Source organism: Schistocerca cancellata, chromosome 9, assembly GCF_023864275.1.
Source record: "Schistocerca cancellata isolate TAMUIC-IGC-003103 chromosome 9, iqSchCanc2.1, whole genome shotgun sequence".
In the NCBI taxonomy this organism is placed as follows: Eukaryota; Metazoa; Arthropoda; class Insecta; order Orthoptera; family Acrididae; genus Schistocerca; species Schistocerca cancellata.
In genome coordinates, this window is record NC_064634.1 from 328588568 (window position 1) to 328616408 (window position 27841).

The window sequence follows — 27841 nt, forward strand, 5'->3', positions numbered from 1 at the left end:
CAATCAATCTATATAGGGATTGCTTGCTTACTAATTTCTTGTGCAACTGGTTCTAGAATATCACTCACGTGTGTGGGGCCCATACCAGACAGCACTAACAGTGGATTCTGAATGTATACAGAGAAGGGCAGCTTGGTCACAGGTTTGTTTCTCCATGGGAGAGTGTCACAGAGATACTGAAGAAACTGAATATAGACATACACTGTTCCAAGAAGTCTACTAACAAAGTTTCAAGAACAGGCTTTAAATGATAACTTAAGGTTATACACCCCCTACATATCGCTCAGATAGACCTAGATATAGATGTGTCTGTTGTAAAATGAGACAGGTAGCTAGAACCATACCAGACAGTTCAGCTTCACTTTTTTCTTTGAAGTGTGCATTTAATGAGCAAATTAATACCGTATTTACTCGAATCTAAGCCGCACTCGAATCTAAGCCGCACCTGAAAAATGAGACTCGAAATAAAGGAAAAAAAAATTCCCTAATCGAAGCCGCACCTGAAATTTGAGACTCGAAATTCAAGGGGAGAGAAAAGTTTTAGGCCGCACCTCCATATCGAATCAAAGTTGCTCCACTGTAATATGAGACACAATTTAGGTTGAATGACTGACGATACAGCTGTAGTAGTTTGGTTCGAGTCGTAAGCTTAGCAGTTAAACTTTACCAGGTAACCATTGCTATGCATCAGGCGCTCCATATGTATTTATACGGGTACCCTTCCTTTTTCACGTGCTTCGTCTGGTTTGAATCTATTGCTTATTTTGCTTCGATCTGATAAGTGCCGTATTCTTTGTTATAGGTGTTTACGTCACTCTAAGCTGAAAATGCATTACTGTACTGTGTCATGCATTGTTTGTCGCATTCTGATAGTGCGTGTTTACGGTCTGTCGCCGCTCGCGGCAGGGCTTGCTTTTGTGCGCGCTACTGCCGCTAACAATAAAAAAAAAGAGAGAGGAATCATCTCATTAGCGAAACAATGGCAAGAGACTACTATTTGTTGTTACTTACACTGCTGCTTTCTTTGATAATGATCAACAAGAACCAAATAATAGACTGCGTATGATAGAACATGCTCTGAACGAGAGTTAGGCGAAAGTTTTTCTCCGTTTGAAAATCTTTGCGGCCGCTTCTTTAGTACATCAAATTCTGCAAAGAAATTAGTCATCTTAGATTTGAAAATCTAGTCAGCTGCCGTGCTTCACTTCTGACTGTATCACTTAATACGAATATAAACATGACACGATACGTATATTCTTCCACGTTTGCTGTTGTCTCACTCTAGTTTCGTAGTTTATTAGGCAGGCAGGATTTAAATGAGATAGCAGCAAACACGAAAGAAAACATGGCAAAATGTTTATATTCATATTATTCTTATGATGAAGAGAATACTGCATGTGATTCACAATTCATAAAAGTTCCTATTAGCAACCATCTCTTGTCACAGGTAGAAAAAATGTCAGAACATAGAGTTGGCCATATTGACAAACATCCCAAACAGTCTTGCCAGTCGGATTTTCGTAGTACATTGAAATTCTGCTACATTCGAAGATGAACAATACGAAGTTTGTATTTACTTCGTTGGATAATGTATGAAAATGCAGTGGTCGAAACTCGGGGCAGAGAAAAAAGCTTGTCTTCCACCTTTTTTTTTAATTTATATACTGACGCATAGGTTTTGGCGCCAATATTTATCTTTGTGCCTACAAACCATGCCTGTGTAGTGCTACATACATTCGACGGCAGTTCGTTGTGGCGGCACATACCAACATTTTTCACAACTTCCGCTTGCTTTGCACTCGATTCTAAGCCGCAGGCGGTTTTTTGGATTACAAAAACCGGCAAAAAAGTGCGGCTTAAATTCGAGTAAATACGGTAGGTGTTTATTGACAAATCCTCTCCAACATGATCTGGCTTTCTCTCCCAATATTTTGTGTGTGAACTGTTCTGTGTCAAGAGCATTTACCAGTTATCTGTGGCTTGAATGATCTAGTTTCTCTATGTGCTTTGAAACATTGCTTCCAGAACATAAGATTCTATTCTGGTATTCACCTGAAAAACTTAAGAACCCAATTCATGATTTGTGTGTTAGGATTTGAAATCTTCTCCTGCTCAATATGTGTGTATATGAGTAATGCTGTTAACGAGAGGTGAACTTTTGAAAAATATTGTAATACTTCATAATTCATGGTGTGTTTTTCTTGTTAACAGCATAAATGTCCAGGTGAGAAGACTTGGTGGAGCCTATGGTGCTAAAATTTCACGGAACATGTTGGTTAGCACAGCCTGTGCTCTAGCAGCACATCTTCAGAACAGGCCAGTTCGCTTCATTCTTCCACTTGAAACAAACATGGAATCCATAGGAAAAAGACATGACTGTGCTATAGATTATGAAGTAAGTAAATGTGATTTAGTGTTTTATTGCTTAGGAGATAGCAAATGTTACCTCAGATGTAATGTCTTGTTGTGGTTTCTGAGATTTTCACAAGGTAATTGAGAAGAAATATTTTTCAGATTTCAGCCAGATCGAAATTCCATTTTTTGGGTCAGGTCAGTCAAAAAGATTTCTTGCACAGAATGATCTCTTCTGTGCTAATCGGCATGGATTCCAAAAATGCTGGTCATGGGAAATTCAACTTGTGCTCTATTTGCATGAAATCCTGAAAGTCGCAAATGAAGGCAATTAGCTGGATGCTGTATTTCTTGGTTGCCAAAAAGAATTTGACTCACACCACTCCAGTACTTATTAATGGAAATATAATCATATGAGACATCAAACGATAATTATGATTGGATTGTGGATTTCTTGGTAGGCAGGATGTAGCATATGATCTTGGATGGAGAGTCATCAGTGGATGAAGATGTAATTACAGACAAGCTGCAGGAAAATGTGTTATACCCTTAACATTCATGTTGTTTCTGAATGATGTGGTAGATAATATTAATAGTAATATGATATTTCTTACAGATGATGCAGTTATCACACAAATATCCTACCAGGAACATATAATTGTGCACTTTATGAAATGCTAAAATGCAGTATCCTATGACTACACTACCAATTAGCTACAATTAGAATGAGTCAATTCATACAAATACTTGAGTGTAGTAATGTGTAGAGATGTGTAATGTAATGATCACATAATGTCAATCCTGGTTAAGACAGGTAGCAGACTTCAGATTATTGACAGAATGCTGTATAATACAGACAGTCTTCAAAGAAGAATATTAATGAAACACGTTTGGGATGCATACTAAAATATTGCTTACATGTATACCCACTGTGAGAAAGGACTAACTGTTCATATTGAAGATATACAAAAAGAGCAGCACAAGTGGTCACTGGTTTGTTTGACTCACAGGTGAGCATTAAAGAAATGCTGAGAAACCTGAATAAGAAAACTCTTGAAGATAAACACCAACTGTCCCATGAAAGGTTTCTTATGAAGTTTAAAGAACAAGTATTAAGTGAGGAATCTAGGAATATTTTACAGCCCCCTTGTATCACAACTGTAGGAGCTGCAAAGTCAGTATTAGACTTTCAATGTGCACAGAGGCATCCAAGCAATCTTTCCTCTCACACTCCATCACAGACTGAAGAGGAAGAAATGTTATTATGTGGTACAAGGGGCAGCACCCTGTTGCATGCATTTCAGAGTAGTTTGCATCGTATTGGCATAGATGTCAAAATATTATACATAAAAACTGAACTTTTGGCTTGACCAGACACCCAGTAATACATCTTTGTAGATCTCAAGTTTCTTACATGACATGCTGTGCATCCTCCAATTATGATACATCTCATGCTGAATTCTGAATTAAAGTAATCAGTAATAATAACTGCAACAGTATTTATCACAGGAAAGGTCACATCGATCTGGAAATACCGAAGAAATTTTAATTTCATTTGAATGAAGATGTGGAGAAGGAGAAGTACATGCATTGGTGCTGAAGTGAATGAAAAGTTAATCCATAAACATAATTAGGAAGGACAAAGGAAGTGACGAAGATAAGAGCTAGTGTGAGTGAAAATATGTAGTTAAGAAAGAGAAAATAAATGCAGTGTGCAAATGCAAATAAAATGGAGTGAATACAGGAAGCAAATGGGAAATATTCAAGCAACTGGGCTGTTGCAGGATATGGTGGCAGTGTAAAAATGCATCTTATTGGAAGCTGGAAGGAGCTTCATGGAAAATTTGTTGCGTCAGAATTCTGAAATGGCCTTGGAACAACAATCATCCATACAAATATTGTCAGACATCTCTGTTTCATACTCATTTTTAGCTGTACATCTTGCCAAACTAAGTAATAAAATCTTGAAATAAAGGGGAAAGGAGAGGGTAATACAAGAGCACATAATCTTAATAACTTAGCCCACAAGCAGAAGGTATTCCTACACTGTTTTTATCAGCATTTGATGATGATTTTACTGGAACATGAAGTTAACTAGGCTGGTACCAAACTCCAAATTCCTTGGGCCAGCACCTTTACAACCTTGTTTTAATCAGAAGAAAATGAAAGTTAGAGGCCTGAAGAAATAAATTAGAACTGGAAGTAAAAATGAGCTAACAGTCAAGATTCAAATTCCAAACTTGTAACTATCAGCTGTCACCAATGACTATTTTAATTTTGGTGAAACAGATAAAAACCTGACAGAACTGCAAGTAAAAAAGAAAACTGAAAAAAAGGAAGCTATGGAAGAAAGTGAAATGGAGCAAATAAGAAGAAGTGGTATAAGTAGATAGAACTGAGATATACTTATGTTGGTGATTTTGTAGCTTAATATATGGAGGAAGGAAATATATATTTATTGGACTGAGGATCTCAACATATGTACCTACAACACCAAATGAAATATGTCACTTCAGCAGACCACCTCTTTCAGTAACACCGATACACTGAGAGAAAATAACAAAAATAAAAAATGGTATAAATGTCATGCAAGATAAAAATTGCCAATGGCCTTGCCGCAGTGGTAACGTTGGTTCCCATCAGATCACTGAAGTTAAGTGCTGGTGGGCTGGGCTAGCTCTTGGTTGGGTGACCATCTGGACTGCCAAGTGCTGTTGGAGAGCGGAGTGCACTCAGCCCTTGTGGGCAAACTGAGGTGCTACTTGATTGAGAAGTAGCAGATCCAGTCTTGGAAACTGAGATATGGCTGGGAGAGCGGTGTGTTGACCACATGCCTCTCCATATCCACATCCAGTGACTCCTATGGGCTGAGGATGACACGGCAGCCGGTCAGTATCATTGGGCCTACATACCCTGTTCAGAAGGAGTTTAATTTAGCTTAGAGTTTTAAGATAAAAATTTGTATACTTAGATTGCCAATATTTAAATAACCCAGACTAATCAATCAGCATGATTCACTTGTGACTGATTATGAAACCCTGTGTATTATTCTTGATGGAAACAGTTAATTTTAATGAAACTTCAATATTCATTATTGACTTATAGTTGAAATATGAGGACATCCAACTGAAGCAGATCGTCCTGAGGTCAGGGTGAAGATCTTACAAGACCCTACTTGTACCACAAGACATTCATTGCTACAAAATAACACATCATATGAGTGCTGCCTATCATCAAAACATGCTGACCAAAATGTTATAAGATTTATTGTCATGCACATCAACTGTGAGCACAATAATTTGAGTATGTGTTGCCATTCTTGAGAGCTTCCTGCACTGTAGGACTTGCACACTTCTTCTTACGCAGACTTGAGCAAAAGGCAGCTGAGCCAAGAATGTGAACAATTAGCTGAACTAAATACAAGCTCAAAAGAAATGTAGTTGATATGATATAAAGATATGGTCAATTTGATGACACCCTGATATCTGCATTAGGACCTTCAAGCTATTCACCTATTAGAAATGTTTCAGACCATAATAAGTTCTGCAGTAACCATCCAACTTCAAATAATTTTCATGAGATTATACAATGCTCCCTGAACTAAAAAGAAAGTGGATCACCCATGGCCCAGAAGCTGACTGTACTGTCTACTGCATCAGTAAGACAATTAGTGCCGGGTTGCCCTTAATTTTAGATAATGAGAAAAGAATGGCTGGAGCTCAGTGATTTACTTATGAAATCAACTAATTCAAAAAATGCTGCATTGTCTTCCTTGGGAGACAGAAATGCAAAACCTCTGAGGCAGTTCTTGTGAAATGTGATAACTATTCTGTAACAGCAAATCTTCGCACTTTGAGATCCATTTCAACATTATTTTTGTTATAACAAAAAATCCTGGCTGGAATATAAACAATGGTAAGAGAAAACAACTTCAGAAGTTGAACTACTGTTACATATTCAGTTTCTTTTTAACACATTGACTACCATGAGGCCACCAATGCCACAGCTGAGCCTTCTGCTGTGATTGCCATTGGCACATTAAAGAAAAGGAGAAGATGAATGCGAAGACTCTGAGGGCAATGGTGGGAATAGATGGAAGGATGCATGGAATTCTGGGTGAAGGGCATGTAGACAGCAACACGTGAATTAAGTATGAATTGAGCAGGGCCAAGTGGTAACAACAAAGCTCACACACTGTGTAAGATGTTCCCATTCCTGGAGTTCTGAGGAACAGGTGCTAATTAGAAAAAGTAAAGTCACAAATTTGGTGAAGTATGCATGATACATATCACAGATGTGATGACTGTAATAAGTACCTGTTACACAATAAATGTTATACATTGAAGGATTACTTAGCTAAAACAGAGTAGGGGTTTGATGAAAAATGTTATACCAATAAATAATAATAATAATAATGATTATAAAATATCCAACATTCCACATAACACCTTCACCTTATGTTTTTTTCTTCTTTTTTTCCTTTCTAGAATTACTTACCCCCAAGCTATGTATAGCACAATACTAACACCTCTTCCTCTTTCTGATCTAAACATCTCACTCATTATGGAGGGATGCTGACTCAGCTTTTCAGGATAGCAAATGGGAAGTTGCTATTGTTGTTCCTGTTTATCATAATTGGCAGTGACAGGCTTATAATACTGATACAGAAAATTGGGCAGTGGGTCATGTCAGCTTACTTATGACATACTTTATCTCATAGATAATTCTCCATTTGACGTAGCAGGATCTGTCCAAGGCATTGCTGGAATAGTTGATCATAGCAGACAGCATAGGACAAGTTAAGTTGTGATAACAGTCATGAGAAAAGGAACCATTAAGTAAGCAAATGAATTGATGAAAGACATTAGACCTAATTACTCCAAAGGCTAAGGAAGGTGTAAAAGGAGGGGGGGAAGAGCTACTCTGCGTAAAAATATCATATCACTCACAGAAAGAGTTAGTGATACATTCCAGATTCAGGTTTCATTGTGTGACAAGACACACAGGAATAAAACTTTATTGTTCACATGCTTACAAAGATGCCCTCTACAAGCTCGCAGTAAACTGGCCTGGTGAGATAGCTGTGAAGATTGAAGTCAACATGAGACTAACACAAATTAGTGCAGTGAAACAACAGTTGGCGTTAACATGCTGACAAATTTTTCACCACAATTTAAAACTATGTGACACATTGTGACTGGAACTGATATATGGTAGTGCTGTCCCTGAAAGATAATAGTCTGAGTTTAAGTTTCAGTCCTAGAGACAATTTTAATGTCAGGATTTCAATTTTATTAAGCACTTTACAACAGAGTAAACATTCCATTCCAAAATCAATACCTACATGGTGGCTACTGTGGATATGGCAGTGGAGAGTCATGATGACATCAGAAAAGTCAGGAAAGAACTTATGACAGATCAAAGCTTTTTATTAGGTCATGAAGTGCACTGGAATGACCCAGTTGCTAGAAAACTGCCCACAAATGCAAAAATCTGAATTTGAGTCTTATTGTAGAGTGAAATTTAAATAAGACAGGATCATCTCCGTGCAGCATTGCTGGGTGTAAGTTTCTGTATTAAATGTATTTAACACACATACCTGGGCATTATGAGACATATGATTTTATTTATGAAGTACAAAATATACCTTCAGCATGAAAAGAGTTTCACTAGTCATCAATCACACTGGTAGATTTGTTTAAGTGCAAGCAATTTTCACTGTAAAAATATGAAAATAGATTTCACTCATATTGTCTTATAGTTTCTTGAACCAGATTGGTGACTAATCAGTACTTGGAGTTAGTCTACCTGTTGCTGTGAGAGTTCATAAAGCTTAACAAAATATGAACAGGTGTGTGTCCTCATCCAGATTTGCAGGTGATGTATAAGAAGGCAACGAATTAATTATGACTTACGTAACACTGTTAGAAGTAAATTCAGTATAGACTGTACAGATTTATACTGTTGTTCCTCAACATAGTATTAATGTTCAAAAATGTAATCTAACCTCCTTACAGTTTCTGTCTTATAGATCAGTGGGGATATAAGAGACTGAATGGATTGACATGATACTGTGGCTCTAACATGTAAGGTGAAATGTAACCCCTGTACAAATTGTACACACATATTTGAATAAATGAACTTTTGTTTTCACTTGTTTAACATTTGAATTGCAATTGATATTAAAAAATACATATGTTTTTTCTAGAAATCAAAACTGGTAAGCCCAACATTTTCAAGGCAAACTAACCATTGAACAACATCAGTCCAGAAATATTGTATTTATCGGTGAAAATATCAGCTGTCTGGTGAAAAATGTAAAGATATTATTTTTGCATGTAGTCCCAATTTCTTACCACAAATATCAGCAGCGAGGTGATAAATTATGATTATGTTTTGGAATTGCTTGCTAGTGAAGTTGCTGAGCTAATTTCAGATTTCTTGTCAAACCATTACCAGGTTTTCCATGTACTAGCTTAAAAACACAACTTGCCACAGAATCTGAAGAATCAATCATGCAATGTTAAAAAAACTACTGACCAAAGTAGAATTAGCAGACAAAAAGACATCTACTTTAATATTATCCATTATGGATGTGAGATAATTCATGCCATACACTGTCTTCTAAAGAAGCAACCTTCAGTAGTCTACATGGAAATCAATATGTCAATGAACAATAAGAGTAGAGAGACAGAAATACACGATATTAGGAAGACAGCAGTTAACAACAATTACAAAGTAGATATTGTTAATAAATTGTTCTGTAAAGGTAATAAGCACAGAAAGAATAAATGTAACAGAGATAATCAAAAATTGTCAGATTATTACACTACTGAACAATCTTGCAAAACATTGCAAATATTTTTAAACCGTAGGATGTTAAAACAACATTCAAACAAGAAATCTATGGACACGCAACCTGAAACATGATGATAGTAAAAAGGTAAATAAGTTTGCCCCCTGTGATGTGAAGTACATTGAACAGATGGGAAGAACATTTTTGATCAGGTACAAGGAACATAAAGATGCATTCAGGATAAGTAATTACGATAAATCAGCTGTTGAAAATCATGTATACAAAACCCCCTTAAGGGAAAAGAAAGAGACATAGAAGTCTTGCACAGAGAAAAGAAGGGGAGGAAACTCCACTAGCTAGAAGAATTAGAGATTCCCATTCAAGGAAAGATACATGACAATATTCGGAAAGGACAAATGAAAGACAACAAAATTAAATTTCTTAACAGCTTTGTAGAATAATTTTAGGATAGATATATAATTATAAATTTGTAATACTTCTTTGACAGAATAGCTAGAAGCTGACAATCACAAGCTTAGAAAACAAGGGAACATAAATGACCAATAGAACAGCATTAAAGTTGGGCCAACAGCTGCAGATACACAGTAATACCACAGACATGTCAGTTCACAACAACCCCAAGACCTCTGCATAAGTGGCCATTGATAGATTTTGACAGTTTTAATGTAAGGCAGGGATCCTTAGTCCATTGTGTTTCCATTCTATTTTATCTTATGAATGCTGCAGTTATTATTGTTGGTGGATATTCTAGTGTTTTAACTTACAAGAGCTAAGTTTTACAACCTGATGATGAGAGCATTGACTCTTGAAATAAACTGTTGAGCTGTGTGTACTACAGAAATCCAGTTGAATGCTACCAGTTATTAATGCCATCTTCTTTGCTCTGAGTGATGTGTGCTCTTGCCAGAATGAAAGTAACTGATGACTTTTGAGGTGCTATATTTCTTCAACAACTACCAACCAATGCATGTTCTATACCAGTAGCTAATAAAGATGTGTACCTTGAGCCAAGGCTTCTATGGCTGACAAAATTGTAGAGATTATGAAGCCTAGTTAGTTTGTACATAATACAGAAACTGTTTCATCTTCATCTCAAGAAGACAGACTTTCCCAACCCACAAAGACAGATTTCAGAACTAACAACCTAGATTCAGAAGCTATGAAGTGGCACATGATCAAGAATCAGATGAAAATCCCTGTGGCATGCACAGAAACATCCCTTCAAACAGAAGGTGCAGGAATGCACATCAGCATGTTCATTTATTTCCCAACAGTCTGTTAATGCTCAAATGGAAAACTAATATGCTACTCATTTGATGCCGTACAGAGTGAGGAGACTGAATTTTCTTGTCACATTTTCATACTGGATCACAACACACACATTTAGTTTTTGGTTTATCTAGATCAGATGTTGCCATATTGTCAGGAACACATTAAATGACAAAAACGTTCAGAAACAGCAACTATACTTTGAAAACTGTTCTGTAATACACACATATGGTGAATGACCACTGAACCTCAAATTGGCCTTTGAAGAAGATTGCCATGGCCATTTCTGGTTGCTGATGTTTGCCAGCAATTAGTGGTGCCAATTTTTTGAGCTGTTGTGGTCTGTTGCTTAATGTCAAGTCAAAAAAGTAACTTGATCAAGAAACTTGAATTGCTAGTTTAAGCTCTGCTGATGTATCTACTGCCGGTGTAGAGTGCTGATTGACCTAACAGCACAGCACAAATATTGAGACTTACTAAAGAGGTAACCTAACATTTTCATGGAGAAACCTAATCATGAGTTTCCTAAAGTTTATGTGCATCTCTAATGCACACTTGAGCCAGAGCCAGGTGCTTGTTGTCAAAAAAATTAGTGCAAGCGAAACTTAAATTTCAGGAGGGGATCAACCTCAGCATATGTTGTCCTAAAAGCTGCTGATCTCTAATGTGATCCAAAGAAAGATGGAGCTTGGAATCCCTGTGGAGTTTGTAGATGTTTAAAAGCTGCCACAGTGCTAAACCACTATCCAATACCTCATTTACAAGATATCAACTGCCAAGTCTCCAAAAGAAAGATAGCCACTGAAATATTTCTTATCCCTGCTTATCACTACATTCCTGTCATGCCAGAAATTATGCCTAAAACAGCTGTTATCATGTCATTTAGACTTTTTGAATGTTTTAATTGCATTTTGTCTATGCAATGCAGTATGAACATCCCAGGGACTTATTCATAGCATTTTGAATTATTTGCCTGTTGTGTTTTCCTATATAGATGATATTCTCAATGCTTCAGCATCAGATGAAAAACATGTATTACATTGCAACAGTTTCTCAAATAGTTGGATAAATACCATATTATGATTAATGTGGGAAAATGCAGTTTTGGAGAGAAAGAACTATCATTCTTGAGTTATCATGTGTCACATCAATGGATTCGCTATTAGAGGACAATGTGAAAATAATCAAAGACTTTGATTATCATAAAACAGTAGCAGAACTTCACTGTTTCTTAAGACTGGTGAATTTCTACAGACATATGTTACCAGGTACCACTGAAATCCAACAACCATTGTTTAATTTGTGCAAGAATACCAAGAGGAAGAATAATTTCCCTGTTACATGGGCTGATAAAGTAGACAAATCATTTAAGAAGTTAAAAGGAGAACTAGCTAGAGCAGCTTAGCCTCGCCATCACTCAACAGATCTTCCCTTAATTTTGATGGTTGGTGCTCCAGACTATGCCATAATCTAATCTCCAGGTGACACATTCTCATCTTGTTGAGGTCAGGTGTCTGCCAGTGATCCATATCTTCCCAGCATGATATTTTGATGCCATATCTTGACATCTTCATCAGGTTTTCATTGAGACTGGCTGCCTGGCTGACTGGGTCCCATATTTAAGTCTGTGCCTGGATTACTGTCTGCCTTCCACTCTGGATCAGGCGTTCCCACTTCGGTCCATGTCCATGAGGTGTTTTACCATGCTGCTCCATATGTTCCCTATTCCATCCATGCCTGCTGCGGCTGTCACCTGCAGTGACAGCTGCCTCCTGGTGTTCCATATTTGGTCCATGCCCATGCTGTGATTCTATATTGTGTCCATTCCCATTGCAGCAGATTTTTGAAGTGAAGGCTGACATCCAGCATTCTTTATTAGGTCTGCTCCCATGAGGCACTATCCTTGACATCTCAGGTAATTGATTTGTTCTACATCTCACCCCCACCCACTGTGGCTACCTCCCACAGCAGTGGTTACTGCCTGGCATTCTGTATATGGTCTGATCCTGTCATTTACACCTGTGGTTTTCTGGGGTTCAGTGCTGTAGCTGGGGAGCTTTTCCTGGTGTTTCCATAGCAATACAAATGCTAGCTTCCAGAAATTTCTGAGTTGGCATCCTGCTTCCTGATTGATTAGGCTTGCCAACATCTTGATTTCAATTGAGTCATTGATGACACTGTACTAGAATCTGGATGTTTGAGCCAGGATTCTGGTTTTATCATAATCCACGGTGCATTTATGCCCTGGGCAGTGTTCTGCTATTGCTTATTTTGTGGCCTCCATGAGCCTAGAACATCTTTGGTGTTTCTCATATCATATGTCCACTGTTTTGGTGGTTTGACCAATATAAGACACACTGCATTCACAAGGAATGTGGTGAATCATGTTTTCTTAACTGCAGATCATCTTTGATCATTCCAAGAAGAGCCCTGATTTTGTTGGCCAGGTGGAACACACTACTTTCCTGGTCTCTTCTTCTTGTTCCCTTCATCGCGCCTTCAGTCTGCTCATAGAATTGGCCTTCATATAGGAAGTAAGTGAAAGTTAAAATATGCGTGAAAACATCCAGTAAACCTCCATGAAACCTCTCACTAATCAAATTGAGTGAGCCCCAGAGTGTTACACTGGTGAACATGGATGCCACATCAAAACTGACTGTGATATCTACTTCATGAGTTTTTGAGATGTTCCACGAAGTCTAACAAGTTGTGGATGTGGTGGATTCACTTTCCCACGTATGGTGCTAACATCTTCTTAAGAAAAGTATGTGTTGGGTAGGTGGCTGTACCAAAGTTGCTCATGATGGCACAAAGCTGTACACCTTTGTGGATTCTGAGTAGTTACATACTCTGAATAGCCAATGGCATTGCCACAGTGGTAACACTGATTCCCATCAGATCACCAAAGTTAACTGCTGTTCGGCTTGGCTAGCACTTTGATGGGTGACCTTCTGGGTCTGTCGGGAGCTCTTGGTGAGTGGTGTGCAATCAGCATCTGAGATGCCAATTGAAGCACTACTGGACTGAGAAGTAGTGGCTCATTGTAGAAGCTGACAATGGCTAGGAGAGAACAGTGTGCTGACCACATGCCCCTCCATATATATTTTTATTTATTTATTTATTGTTCCGTGGGACCAAATTAAGGAGAAGTCTCCATGGTCATGGAACAAGTCAATACATGAAATTATAACACGATATTAGAAACAGATAAAATGAAATATGAAAAAACATATTCAGGTGACAAGTCATAAGTTTAAATGAAGAAATCAACAATGTAACACTGGAATTTGCTTAATTTTTTAGCTCTTCCAGGAGCTCTTCGACAGAGTAGAAGGAGTGAGCCATGAGGAAACTCTTCAGTTTAGACTTAAAGGAGTTTGGGCTACTGCTAAGATTTTTGAGTTCTTGGGGTAGCTTATTGAAAATGGATGCAGCAGAATACTGCACTACTTTCTGCACAAGAGTCAAGGAAGTACATTCTACATGCAGATTTGATTTCTGCCTAGTATTAACTGAGTGAAAGCTGCTAACTCTTGGGAATAGGCTAATATTGCTAACAACAAACGACATTAAAGAAAATATATACTGTGAGGGCAATGTCAGAATTCCCAGATTTTTGAATAGGGGTCAACAAGAGGTTCTTGAACTTACACCACATATAGCTCAAACAGCCCATTTTTGAGCCAAAAATACCCTTTTTGAATCAGAATAATTACCCCAAAAAATAATACCATACGACATAAGCGTATGAAAACATGCGAAGTAGACTACTTTTCACGTTGAAGTATCACTTATTTCAGATACTGTTCTAATGGTAAATAAAGCAGCATTTATCTTCTGAACAAGATCCTGGACATGGGCTTTCCACAACAGCTTACTATCTATCCGAACGCCTAGGAACTTGAACTGTTCCGTCTCGCTTATAATATGCCTATTCTGTCTGATCAAAATATCGTTTCTTGTTGAATTGTGAGTTAGAAACTGTAAAAACTGAGTCTTACTGTGATTTAGCATGAAATTATTTTCCACAAGCCACGGACTTATTTCATGAACTACATTATTTGTTACTGTTTCAATATTACACACAAGATCCTTCACTATCAAGCTGGTGTCATCAGAAAACAGAAATATTTTTGAATCACCTGTAATACTAGAAGGCATATCATTTATATAAATAAGAAACAGCAGTGGCCCCAGCACCGACCCTTAGGGAACGCCCCACCTAACAGTGCCCCATTGGGACTGAACATCACTACCACTCTCAATATTGCGGAGAATTACCCTCTGCTTTCTGTTCTTAAAGTAAGAGGTGAACCAATTGTAAGCTACTCCCCTTACTCCATAATGGTCCAACTTCTGCAGTAATATTTTGTGGTCAACACAGTCAAAAGCCTTCGTTAAATCAAAGAAAACACCTAGCGTTCGGAACCTTCTATTTAATCCATCCAATACCTCACAGAGAAAAGAGAATATAGCATTTTCAGTTGTTAAACCATTTCTAAAACCAAACTGAACATTTGACAGCAAATTATGTGAATTTAAATGCTCCAGTAACCTTGTATATACAACCTTCTCGATAACTTTAGCAAACACGGATGGCATAGAAATAGGTCTAAAATTGTCAACATTATCAATGTCTCCCTTTTTATAAAGTGGCTTCACTACCGAGTACTTTAATCGGTCAGGAAACTGACCACTCCTAAAGGAAAAGTTACAGATATGGCTGATAACTGGGCTAACATACATAGAACAATACTTCAGTATTCTGCTAGATACCCCGTCATATCCATGAGAGTTCTTGGTCTTTAGTGATTTAACTATTAACTCAATCTCCCTCTTGTCAGTATCATGAAGGAGCATTTCAGGTAACAGTCTCGGAAAACTTTTTTCTGAGAGCGCTATATGATTCCCTGTTGGGGCTAGGTTTCTATTTAGTTCACCTGCTATATTCAGAAAGTGATTATTAAATACTGTACATATATGCAACTTATCAGTAACACGGACATTCCCACTACGCACTGATTCTATATCCTCGACCTGTCTTTGCAGACCAGCAACTTCCTTTATGACTGACCATATGGTTTTAATTTTATCCTGAGACTTAGCTATTCTATCTGCATACCACATACTTTTTGCCTTCCTAATAACATTTTTAAGCACCTTACAATACTGTTTGTAATGGGCTGCTGCATTTAGATTTTGACTGTTTCTAACGTTTTGATATAATTGCCACTTTGTTCTACAAGATATTCTTATCCCTCTAGTCAGCCACCCAGGCTGCCTGTTTGTGCTAGTACCCTGTTTTAAACGTTCTAACGGAAAGCAACTTTCAAAGAGCATGAGAAAAGTCTGGAGAAAAGCATTATATTTATCGTCTACTGTATCAGTGCTATAAACATCTTGCCACTCTTGTTCCTTTACAAGGAACTGCATCCAGTGATGTCTAATGTCTGAAGAAGACTTGGTCAATACTGTTGGGCCTCCCAAAGCATGTTCAGCTGGAGTTGGTTAGTTATATGGTCTGGATGGTAAAGGTGCCTTCGATTTCAGTTACTTGACAATCAGACCAACCTTTTTCCTTAAATGGAGCCTTATTGTTACTGTTCATTCTATAGATGAGGTAATATTCTAGTCGATTACAAGCAGAGTCCTCTAGAAGCTGATGGATCTTCAGATCATAGCCAGTGTTCTACATTATGACTATAGAATTCCCTTTGTTCATGGGTAATAGTACTGTGCTGTCATCATCCCACAACTTCATGAGGGCCATCTTCTCATCTTTTGATATGCTCATTTTGGGTGGCCTAGCTCTGGTTAATGACCTGCATGTCTCTCTTGGAATCTCTTCTGTCACACTTGGAGGTAGTGTGTTGACTACTTTCTCCACAGATCTGATGAAGCTGGCGACTGGTAGGTCTCTGAGAGTGACCGTAAAGTCAAGGCCCCTTCCAAGTACCTTCAGGGTGGCTTCATCCAAAGTTCGATTATACAGATTTACCGCCTTGTGGCTGTCATGTGTTTTTTCCTTCTGTCATTTATGTGCTTAAATTTCTCCAATTGTTAGAGTGTAGTGCTGTGCTTGATGCACACTGTTAGTGACCGTGACTGACTGTCTGTCCTGTCCAAATCCTCTTGTGCTAAATTGGCTTTCAAGTACAGATATAGACACAGCATCTCCATAGAGGTGACGGCAAGTCTATGTCACCTGTCATGGATCTTTTCCCCTATCCGAGCAATACTGGGATGATGCTTTATCCTGTTAGCTACCCTTGACACTATATGATATTTAATTTTGGTGAATACAGGTACCACATCTTCTATGCATCTGAGGAGAAAGTTGAGAGAGCTCACCATCCTCTCTTTGCTGTGTTACAGCTTGTCCAGTAGTTACATCTTTAGGTGCATTTCCTTCCCAGAGAGACTTGTGAGTAATGTCAAGTGTTCGCTGAGACTGGCTACCTGTGTGATGAGGTTCCTAATTTATGTGTGAGTGGAGCCTGGAGTTCCAGCTGCCACCTGTTCCAGACTGAGTGTCACCTCTTTTGTCTATGACCACAAGTTGCATTTCTGAGCTGCTCCGGGTGTTCTCTATTCCATTCATACCCATTGAATCTTTCTCCCATGGTGGTGACCTCTTCATGGTGTTCCATATTTCATCTGCACCCATGAGGTGCATTCCCTGCAGTCTCATGTTGCTATAGGTGTTCAGTATGCCATCCACACCTGCTGCAGCCATCTCTTATGATAATGTCAGATTCCTGGTGTCCCATATTCAGTCCATGCCAATGAAATGCACTCCCTGAAATCTCACAGTGCTGCTAGACTTCTTTGTTGTGTCTGTTTGTGCTGCAGCAGCTGCTGTAGGTGCTTCCATACACCAGTGGTGAGAAGGACCACCTAAAACACTTGCATTTCTCTTCAGGTATCTTGCTGACATGCAACATAACTATAGCCCTATGATCATGAGTTATTGGTAGCACATTTGGCAGTCAAAAACGTCTATTATCTTCTGCAAGGCAGAGAATTCACAATATTCACAGACCAAAGGCCATTAAGATTTGCCTTCTAACAGTGCCCAGAAAAGGTGACACCTAGGTAATGACACTATCTGGAATTTCTCTGTTAGTTCATCACAAAAACTATTTGGTACCTTCCTGGAGGCAAGAATATTCCTGCTGACACGTGTTCCAGAGCTGCAGATACCATGTTGTGTTACAGCATTTCATTGGAAGATGTTATAAAGGGATAAAGCAGTGACCCAGAATTGGTTTAAGTGAAGAAGTCAGACTTTTGTTCTTTAGCATTTGTAACAATATTGTTACCTGATGGATCACAGCTACTTTGTAATAATTTTATAGTAGACTTGGGCCATATGTTCCTGCATCCTACTGCCAACAACTGCATTAAATACTTGGCTCTCACTGGCATCAAAGATACAGTGGACTTGATTCGATAATGCTTCATTTGGCTTTCATTGAAACAATGTGTCAAGCTCTAGGCAAAGACATGGGTTTGCTGTCAACAAGCCGCAATTTCAAAGCATACAACCTGTACTTGTGGGATTTCAATGAAGTTGACAGTCCCTTCTCTCATATACGCATATAGGTGTTGCTCTCAAGGCCTCACCTCGCTCTTAATGAAGATTGAGATATTTACATGTCTGTCAGAGACAGTTCCACTGAAGGACATCTCTGCAGTAAGAGTTGCCAGCACTCCCTTATTATCATGAATCGTATATTTTGGAGTACCATATAGCTTCACCACTGACATGTGATTGCAGTTTGAGTATCAATTGTTCCCTCACTTCACAAGGACCCTAGGTATACACTGCATCAAAGCCACTGCTTACTATCCAGCAGCAGACAGCAAAGTTGAATGATGGCATTGCAACATCAAGGGAGCATTAAGAGCCTGACTTTCAGATGACTAGGTTGATCTACCAACAATTGTAATGGGTTTCCATGTTTATGTGATTCCAGAATGTAATAGTACCACTGTAGAAACGAAATAAATTAAGGCATAGCAACTAGACTTTCAATTGATTTTTTCATCCTACACCAGTGGAGTGTGGCATCCAAGCTATCATTTTCAAATTGCACAGAAGGTGGTATCATTTAAACCAATAAATGTTCAACATTTGCCTTCATCCATCCTGAACTCATGACCTCTTCACGTATGTACATACGACATGATACTCTGAAAAAATCTCTACAGTCTATCTATTGTTGACCACATCGGATATATTCATGGTCTGATCAACATTTTGTTATTGGAACGCCACATGGCCAGAAGACCATTCTATCAACAGAGCCAAGCCAGCCTTCCTGCTGAAGAACATGGATCCCTGATCACCCATATCAGATTCAAGTAAACAGTGAGCTCCAGTCACCAAAACTCCAGTGTGTCATCAGCCAACCCAAAATGCTGTATGTTCTGAACCTACTGTGCACTTTCCAAAGGAATACCTCAATGTCATCAGTCTGGAAGAAGTAATATGTTGTCGTAACAGACACAGCTAAATGTGTGTGTGTGTGTGTGTGTGTGTGTGTGTGTGTTTGCATTCACAATTGATTAATTCAAATCTGCATTTCTTTTTAGGTTGGAGTGGAGGATGATGGAACCATAACATACATGGAAGCAAACATGTACCATAACTGTGGGGCTTCAGCCAATGATAGTCCTGCTCTTTTTGCCCTTGGCCATCTAGAGAACTGCTATGACAAAAGTACATGGAAAGTGACAGCTAGTGCTGTCTTCACAGATTTACCAAACAACACATGGTGTAGAGCTCCAGGTTGGTTAATACATTTTCCTCATTATTAGTTAACCTGGCTTCTTTTCATTTCCTTGAGTGATATATAAGACAGAAAAAGACTTTCCTTTTGCTTGTAAATCATCATAAATGAAGCAGAAATAGTTGAACCAACAGAAAAACAAATGCTAAAATAAAGTATTTCTTACTTTTATGACTGGAAACAAAAAGCAAATCTGTTGAGTGGCGAAAGGAAATAATTGGGATGCAAATGATGAATGAAAGCTCTGTTATTCACATCTATAAACTTGGAGAGCCATTGAGCTACACAGACAGTATGGAAACTGAAATTTTCGTAGGTGCTGGCCATCTTACAGCAATACTATAAACCACCCAGGTAATGTTGAACCTGCTTAGAGAATTTCTCTAAGCATGTCTGACATTACCTGAATGACACCATTCCTGGATTATGGATTAGAAGAGTGAGAGCAGAAGATGAACTTCATTGCTGGTGGCCTCCCAGGTCTCCAGACTTCTCACCTTGTGACTTTTATCTGAGGGGTTATGAAAGGCTGCAACATCGTGATGTTGAGGCTGTGAATTTGATAACAAGAGACCAGCTGCTCCGTTTGTGGCAGGAAATGAGCCACTGTTTTGATATTTGTCAGGTAACACATGATGCTCCCACCTACTGCATAAAAATTTCAACTTTTCTCTTTCCAGGAATGTTGGAATTACATTTCTATCTTTTGTAGTTTGGCAGCAATAAATGTGTGAAATCTGTTCTTTCTTTTTGAATAGCCTTGTACTTCCTTTAAAAAAAGCTACATGTTGATATCTGAACTGTAATCAGCTTTTAAATGATTATGACAACTAATGTCCTATTTAAGGGCCAAAAAACATGAAAAACTCAGGTTCAAAATATATAGTGTAGTTTACACCTTGAAGATGCAAGGGGTGGTCAGAATAGATTATGAGCAAGCCATAAAACATTTCTCCACTTGTGAGTGAAGTTTTATATTTTTTCCATTTTTCCATAAGAGCTTTTAAGTAATTTACTTATTCAATTATAGATGAACAGTTACCATTGTAATATGATTGCACTCCTAAATGTAAAAAAAGAAAATTTCTAGAGTTTTCTATTTTGTAGGTTCTGCTGAAGGTACTGCATTCATTGAAAACATTATGGAACATATTGCAAAAGAACTTGGAAAAGATGCTATTGAGGTGAGGTTGAAGAACCTGCCCAAAGATGATACAAAAATTGCTGACATGGTCCCATATTGGAAGACTAAATCAGATTACTCTAATAGGGTATTGGCTATTCAAGACTTTAACAAGGTACATCAAAAGTTATTAATTGTTCTATTTTAGAGGAAATTAATAATGTGTCGTCATTAAATTTGGTTAGTGGTTAATTTGAAGGTTTACTTATTGCTCTCTGTAAATCTGACCATAAAAAGAACCTCTAATAATGTGAAACAGCCAAGGAATACATTAATACAGAGGAGCAGCTACTATATAGTATTAATGTATCTCATACTAGCTACATTTCTTCTACAAATTAAAGAAAAATCATAAAAACATCAATAAGCATGTAGAACATGAAACATTAGGTACAGTGGCTAAAAAAAGATTACAGTGAAATTTTAAAAAATGGAACTTAAGGAATTTCTATATGGAGCAATATGTAAACTAAGGGAAAGGCAACCACTCACCTATAGTGGATTGATGTGTGGAGCACAGTAACACATAACAGAAACAGCATTACACTGGTTTTTGAACACTAGCTCTTTTTCCAGCTATAGTAGACATATTCACACACACAACCACACAGACACCCAAAAAACACACGCTCTCATGGTCATGGCAAGACTACTTTTTGATACTCAGTTATTGAAAAGCAGTTGTGTGCATTGATGGAGATGGGGAGGGGTAGGGAAGTTTGCAAGGAGAAGGTAGCGGGAAAGAGGCAGGTCTTTAGACAAATGACTTTGCAGCCACACAACAAGATGAAAAAAGTGTAGAGGATACAACAAAATGTGGTGTAAGAGGATTGGGAAGAGGAACTGAGTGGGCTTTAGGTATTGATCCGTTAGGGATAATTTCTCCAGATGGCCCATAAATAAATTGCCATGGGATGGTGCCCTGTGAGTACTCATGGCAGTGCCACATACTTGTTTTTAGAGTTGGCCTTTGAAAGTGAAGTAATGGTGGGTCAGGGTATGGTTGGCTAAGTGTACTAGGAAAGAGAGGATGTTGTGAAGAGTAGTTTCCCATGGCTGTGAGACCATGGGCTTGGGAGATGTGGGTGTATAAGGATGGCAATGCTAGAAAAAGGACCCCAGTACTCTGGTATCAGACTACTAAGAAGTCTGCCCAAAAACCTGCAAGATAGTGTGCTTCATAATGACTTTCCAAAGAAACTTAGACTATCCCATTGAAGAAGAGTTTTACAGTGTTGCAGAATACTTATGCCATTAAATTTGTATATATTGTTACTCATTATCAGTGATGTAAAAATGTAAGCTAAAGGTGTAGAAAAATAAGTGATAAAGAATGTTAATACTTTGACATGTCCTATATTACACGTACATTTACTGTACACAATGTAATCTTAAACAGGATCAAATAAAATTCAATTCACTTCAGTTCAATTCAATGTTGCATCCACAGTGATCAACAAAAAGTCCGCTGGTCATGGGGCAGGAATTATGGAGAGGTGGTGAGGGAAGTGAGCAATTTCTTGAATGTAAGACAGGAAATTACATACAACAGTTTGAAGGTGTTAGTCAACAAAGGCAGAGTGGGAGTATTGTATCCAGCCACAATAGGACAGCCAGTAGGGAGACCTGTGAAAATGGATTTATGGAGTGTGGGTAGTAGGTAAAAGGAGGAGTATGGGGGTGCTGGTGTGAGAAGGGAGATAGATTCAGGCGTCAGGTGTCATATGGTTTGTATGCAGAGGTGTCAGAAACTTGGCACAGAATATCAGCCACATCTTCACTACTATTCATGACCACTGTGGTGGAGCCTTTGTCTGTAGCAAGCGTGATCAGGTGTAGATTGTTCTTCAGGTTACTGATAGTGGAATGTTCCATAGAACTTTTGCTGGACTCACCAGGAAGGGATTTAGGAAAAGTTGATGAAGTCAGGAATTCCTGAAAGATTATTGGGATGTGAATGGGTGGAAGGCGAGGAGGGTCAGGATTGGAGGAAAGCTGCAACTGTTCTAAGCAAGTTTATTTATGGGATTTAGGTTGGCTGTTGTCAGTGAGGTATATGGTGAAGGAACTTTTTGACTGTGTAGAATATGTGAAGGAAAAAGGTCCATTGAAATTAGGTTTTGGGGCAAAGGTTAGAAAGTAACGACACTTTTTCAGGAGTCAGAGTTTTGGCAGAAAGGTTTACAACAATGTTATAGGATGGGTGTTTAGGACTAGTCTGATTCATGGAGCAAAGAGGAAATTTTTGGGGATATAGAAGGCTCAGCAAGTCATGGTCAGGGACTTATGAGGGGTTGAGAGGAATTAGGATCACAGTGTTAGGCCCTTCCCTGGTTATAGGTAATCCAAGGTGGGGATAGGACATGAGTAGCTGGGACAGCTTCTTCAGAAGGTGCGAGAAATGTTATCTCAACTGTTGAAGGGCAAGAGTCATTGTTGCAGTATGGGATATATGTTTCCTTCTTTCCTGCTGCTGTTTATTTTGTAAGATTTGTGGTGGGTCTTATTCCAGCACTAATGGGAAGTTGCATCCCTGGATAATACACTGTAATAGGGCAATATTTTGCCAACCTCAATGCACCACCAGATGAAAGTAGTATTACCTTTATCCCCTTGATGGGCTGGATCCTTCTGTGCCACCTCCCTATAATGCTCTATCTCTAATATTTATGGAGATAAAGACAAATATGTTTTTTTAAGCCTGTACCATACAGACTCTGCTGCACAACAGGTGTGTTGTGTGGGAAAGTTATCAACCCACTTTTCATGGCACCCTACACATGATGGGAAAAAAGGGCTTCCATACCCTTGGCATGCAGGCCATGCTGCATGAGAGGTTTGCTTTAATGATCTCTTTTGCAGGGATTTCACATGTGAATGAGCAAGTCTGGGGGAAGATTGAGATGGGTAGAGTAGTAGATGAAGAGAGGAGGGTTGGCGTTAGGGGCTGGATAGGGAGAGCAAGGGCCAGGAGTAGATTGGTTGGGCCAAAAAAAAAAAAAAAATGGAATGATCATATGGCATTGTTGACCAGGAGGACCCATCCAGGGAAGTTAACTGCTGGGCTCCAAGTTTTATTTCAGGTGACACCACACTGGATGACTTCCATGTCAGTGATGATGCATGATGATGAGGACAACACAGTACCCAGTCCATAAGCAGAGAAAATCTCTCACAGCCGGGAATTGAACTAGGACCTGCTGCATGGTAGGCAAGCATGTAACCACTGAGCTAAGCAGGCAGACAGGTTGAGAGAAGGGAAGTGGAAGGGGAGGAGGTGATAAACAGGTAGAGAAGTGGTGGAGGAAATGGACAGAGAGAGGAGAGGGAAGAGGGTTTGGTCTGAGAGGTGGGAAGCGGAGAGAGGCAGATAGGGAGATGAGGAGACTGATAGGCAGAGAAGGTGGCATGAGGAGATGGACCAAGAGATGTGCACACAATATGTGTGACAATATGTAGGTGGGCAAATCCATGCAGAAAAGGCATATATTTGTTTGTTTCTATGTCATGTCTTCCCAAACCTTAGGATCAAGGATCAATTGCAGCCAAATATGACACACAAATAGCAAACTCACGTGTATCAGCACTGTAGGGTTTATAAGCCTCAATAGAAGATGTGAAAGAGCAGAGATATGTTTTTGCAACCCCTGCCATGTAGGCCGCTTTGCATGAAAGGCTTGGTGTGTGGGAGTAGTATTGGCTGCCCTTATCAACCTGCTTTGCTGAGCAGCCTACACATTAGGGGCCAAAAAATGTTTTCAAGCCCCTGATGTGTTGGCTGCCTGGCACAACAGCCATATCTTTATAGGCCTGCTTTATTGGCCAGTTTTTCAGAGGCTATATGTGTGGATGTGTGAAGCTTGAGATAGGTAGAGGAGGGGGTGGACAGAGAGGGGGCGCAGAAATGGATAGATGTGATGGGTGGGGGGGGGGGCAGTGGATGGGCAAAGAGAGGGTAGAAGGAGGGGTACACCATTAAGAAGGGCACAGGAGAGGGACACAGAGAGGAGTAGGAGAGGAAGATTGGCAGGGAGAGGTGGAGGAAAAGATCAGTGGAAAGATGAAAGAAGGGATTAATATGGTGAGTAGGGAGGAGATGGGAACAGGAGAAGGAGGATAGGGAGAGGAGGGTTAGACATGATTGACAGACATTGGGACACATAGAGATGGACAAGAGAGAGGTGTGGAAATAGGAGCTGGACAGACAGTGAGAGGTGAAAGGAGTAGATGAACAGAGAGTGGGAAATGACAAGATGCAGAGAGATGGAAGGAGGAGGTGGAGATTGACAGAGAGAGGTGGGGCAGGAGGAGATTTGCAGCCAGGGGGGAAGGAGGAGATGGGTCAGGGAGAGGACAGAGGAGGAGCGAAACTTATAGAGGGAAGGAGTGGGAGATGTAGGAGGCAGGTAGATGGTGTAGACAGATAGCAGACAGTTGAAAAGTTAGAGGAGGAGGAGGAGGAAAAGGAGCAAATGCACAGATAGAGATGGGATGACGACAGACTGATGGGGGAAGAGGTTGAAACAGAGGGGGGGGGGGGGTAGTAGGAGATGTGTGCAGTACACTTTTTGAACACATAAGCGAGCAAATATGTAGGGAAAATGCTAATATTGCATAAAGCATCATATGTGTATGTATGACCAAGATCTCCTCCCATACCCCTGGGCTGATTTGAGCGAAATTTGCCTCCAGAATAGCAGACTTCACTAATATTAGCACTGTGTTGCTTATAAACTCCTAGCTTGAATACCAGTGGAGATACAGACAAAAAGAGGTGTTTGCAGCCCTTGTCATAAAGGCTGCCCTCCATGACAGGAGTGTTGTGTGAGAATGATATCAGCATGCTTTATCAACCTGCTTTGCAGGCAGCCATGCCAGAGACAAGAAGCAATTATGCAGCTTTTGACATGTACACTGCCCTGAATGACAGAAGTTTTGGAGTATTAGTGGTATACTGTATTGACCTGCTTTGGTTGTCAATCTACAGCAATGAAAAATGGTTTACAAGCCTCTAACATGGAGATTGTGCTGTGTAACATGCATGTTGTGGAAGTGGTATTGGACTGCGTTGTTGACTTGTTTTGCAGGGCTACAGTGCGGATGGGTGCAGCTGGTTGTAGGTTGAGACTGAAAAGAGGTGAGGGGGAGGCAGGTGGGGTTAGATAGAGATGCAAGAGTGGATGAACAATATGGTGGGGTCAGCTTCAAGTGGACAGTGAAAGGAGGTGGCAGGGGATTGAGAGGGGGGTAAGAAGGGTAAGGACCTGCAGAGAGGGGAAGGGGAGATGGATAATGAGAGGGGAGGGGGAGATGGACAAAGAGAGGGTGAGGAGGAGATGAAGAGACAGAGAGAGAAAGGGAGGAGAAGATGGACTGGTAGAGAGGAGATGATGAGGTAGACCAACAGAGGGATGAAGAGGTGGACACAGATAAGAGGAGGAGGAGGAGGAGGAGTATTCAACACATGTATTGAAGACATATGCAGGCAAACCCATGGGGAAAATGGTAGTACATAAATACAAATGCATGTATGTGTGTCTGTATGTATGTTCCACACCTCTTCCTAAACCACTGGATCGATTTCAACCAAACTTGGTACATCTACTTCTTATTGTGTGGAAAGAAGAACTGTTTTAATAAGAACCATCTCCCAAGGGGCTGGGGGTTGGGGGAAAATGGGGTGACATAGGAGATGGACACAGAGAGAGGGGGAAGGAGATGGACAGAGAGAGAAGGAAGGAAGATGTAGACACACAAGGGGGGGGGGGGGAGGTGGACAGGAAAAGGGAGCGGGAGGAGATGGACAGAGAGAGGGGAGGATTAGATGGCGAGAGAGAGGGGAGGAAAAGAGAGATGGAGAGTGGGTAGGAGAAGATGGTCAGATAGAGGGAAGGAGAAGACTGATGGAGAGTGGGTAGGAGGAGGTAATCAACAACAAGAAGGGATGGAGGAAATGGACAGAGAGAGAGGGGCACGATAATGCATGAAGAGTGGAGTGGAGGCAGAAATGGAAAGAGAATGGAGGGTGAGGAGATGGGTGCAGAGAGGGGGAGGACGGCAAGGACGGAGAGTGGGAAGGGGGGGGGTGAGGAGATACACAGGTAGAGGGGGAGGAGGAGATGCATAGAGAAAAGGTGAAAGGTGGAGGATGTGTGGTGGGAGGGGGGGGGGGCAGGTGGAAGATGCTGATGACTATTAAGGAGATGGAAAAGGAAGAGTGTGTGAGGAGGCAGTTTGAAGAGGGTGTGTGGTGGAAAAGTATGTTGTGAGCCAAATGGATAAGGTAGAGGGTGTGAGAAGGCAGGTGGAAATTTGTCATTGTGTGTTGAAGCAAGTGGAAGCAGGGAGAGATTAATAGGAGGGTAAAGATAGGTTAGTGGAGACATCATACACCTATATCTGAAATATCTATAGTTGCATATACAAATGCAAAAATGAGTGTATGCATGTGTGTGCATGTATGTTCCACATTTTCTCCTAAAGCAAAGGATCATTTTCAATCGAACTTAGTACAATTACTACTTATTGTCTGGAAAGATTACTGTGAAGGTAAGAAACACCTCCAATTGTGGTGGGGGGGTGGAAGCGAATGTTGGGGTTGCAGTAAAATGTGCAGAGAGAGTGGGAAGGAAGAGATGGACACAAAGAGGGGGCAGGATGAGCTGGACTGAGAGAGAGTGTGTAGGAGATAAAGAGAGGGAGAGGAGGAAAATATGGAGAGAAACATGAGGGAGGAGAAAATGGACAGAGAGGAGCAGAGGGGAGGATATACACAGACCAAAGTTGAATAGGAGATGAACAAACAGAAGAAAAAGAGGAGGTGAACCCAGTAAGGTTGAGACTGACGGAGAGTGGGGGAGGAGATGATGGTCAGAGAGAGTGGGGAGGACAATATGGACAGAGAGAGGGGGAGGAAAAAATGGCCACACAAAGGTGGGGAAGAGGAGATGGTCCGTAGAAGGAAGGAAGAGGATATGGAAGAGAGAGGGGAAGGAGGGGACGGAGAGATACTTGAGGGGAGGAGGAGATGGACATAGAGGGGCGGAAGGAGATAGATAATAAGATGGGGTAGAAGGAGATAGAGAGGGGTGAAGGCGAGATGGAAAGAGAGAGATGGAGAATGAGGTGGACAAAGAGAGAGGGAGGAGGCAGAGATGGGCAAAGAGGCACTGTGGAAATGTGATTGTGTGCAATACTTAAGACATATGCATTAGGGGATAAAGCCACGAGTAAAAAGCTAGCACAGAAATAAATAAGCAAAATGCAATCATTCTACACAGGGGAAGGTCATGTAGTGTATCTCGAATACTGAAACTGCAAAACAAAAATTGTCATTGCCCATTAAAACAGGAACTACAAATCTTAAGCATTCTCTCCATACAGATTTATGAAATTGTAATATTTCTACACAACAAACAAAAATTA

General features: G+C 39.9%; 1 protein-coding gene across 2 annotated transcripts in view; it reads left to right on the top strand.

The window, feature by feature from the left end:
* Positions 1–27841, top strand: part of LOC126101063 (xanthine dehydrogenase-like) — a 265749-nt gene that overhangs the window by 196818 nt on the left and 41090 nt on the right. For both annotated transcript variants that reach the window (XM_049911738.1, XM_049911737.1), the window contains exons 17-19: positions 2212–2395; positions 19037–19232; positions 20341–20531. In XM_049911738.1, the coding sequence (XP_049767695.1) occupies positions 2212–2395; positions 19037–19232; positions 20341–20531 (571 nt within the window). The remainder of the gene's footprint in view (positions 1–2211; positions 2396–19036; positions 19233–20340; positions 20532–27841) is intronic.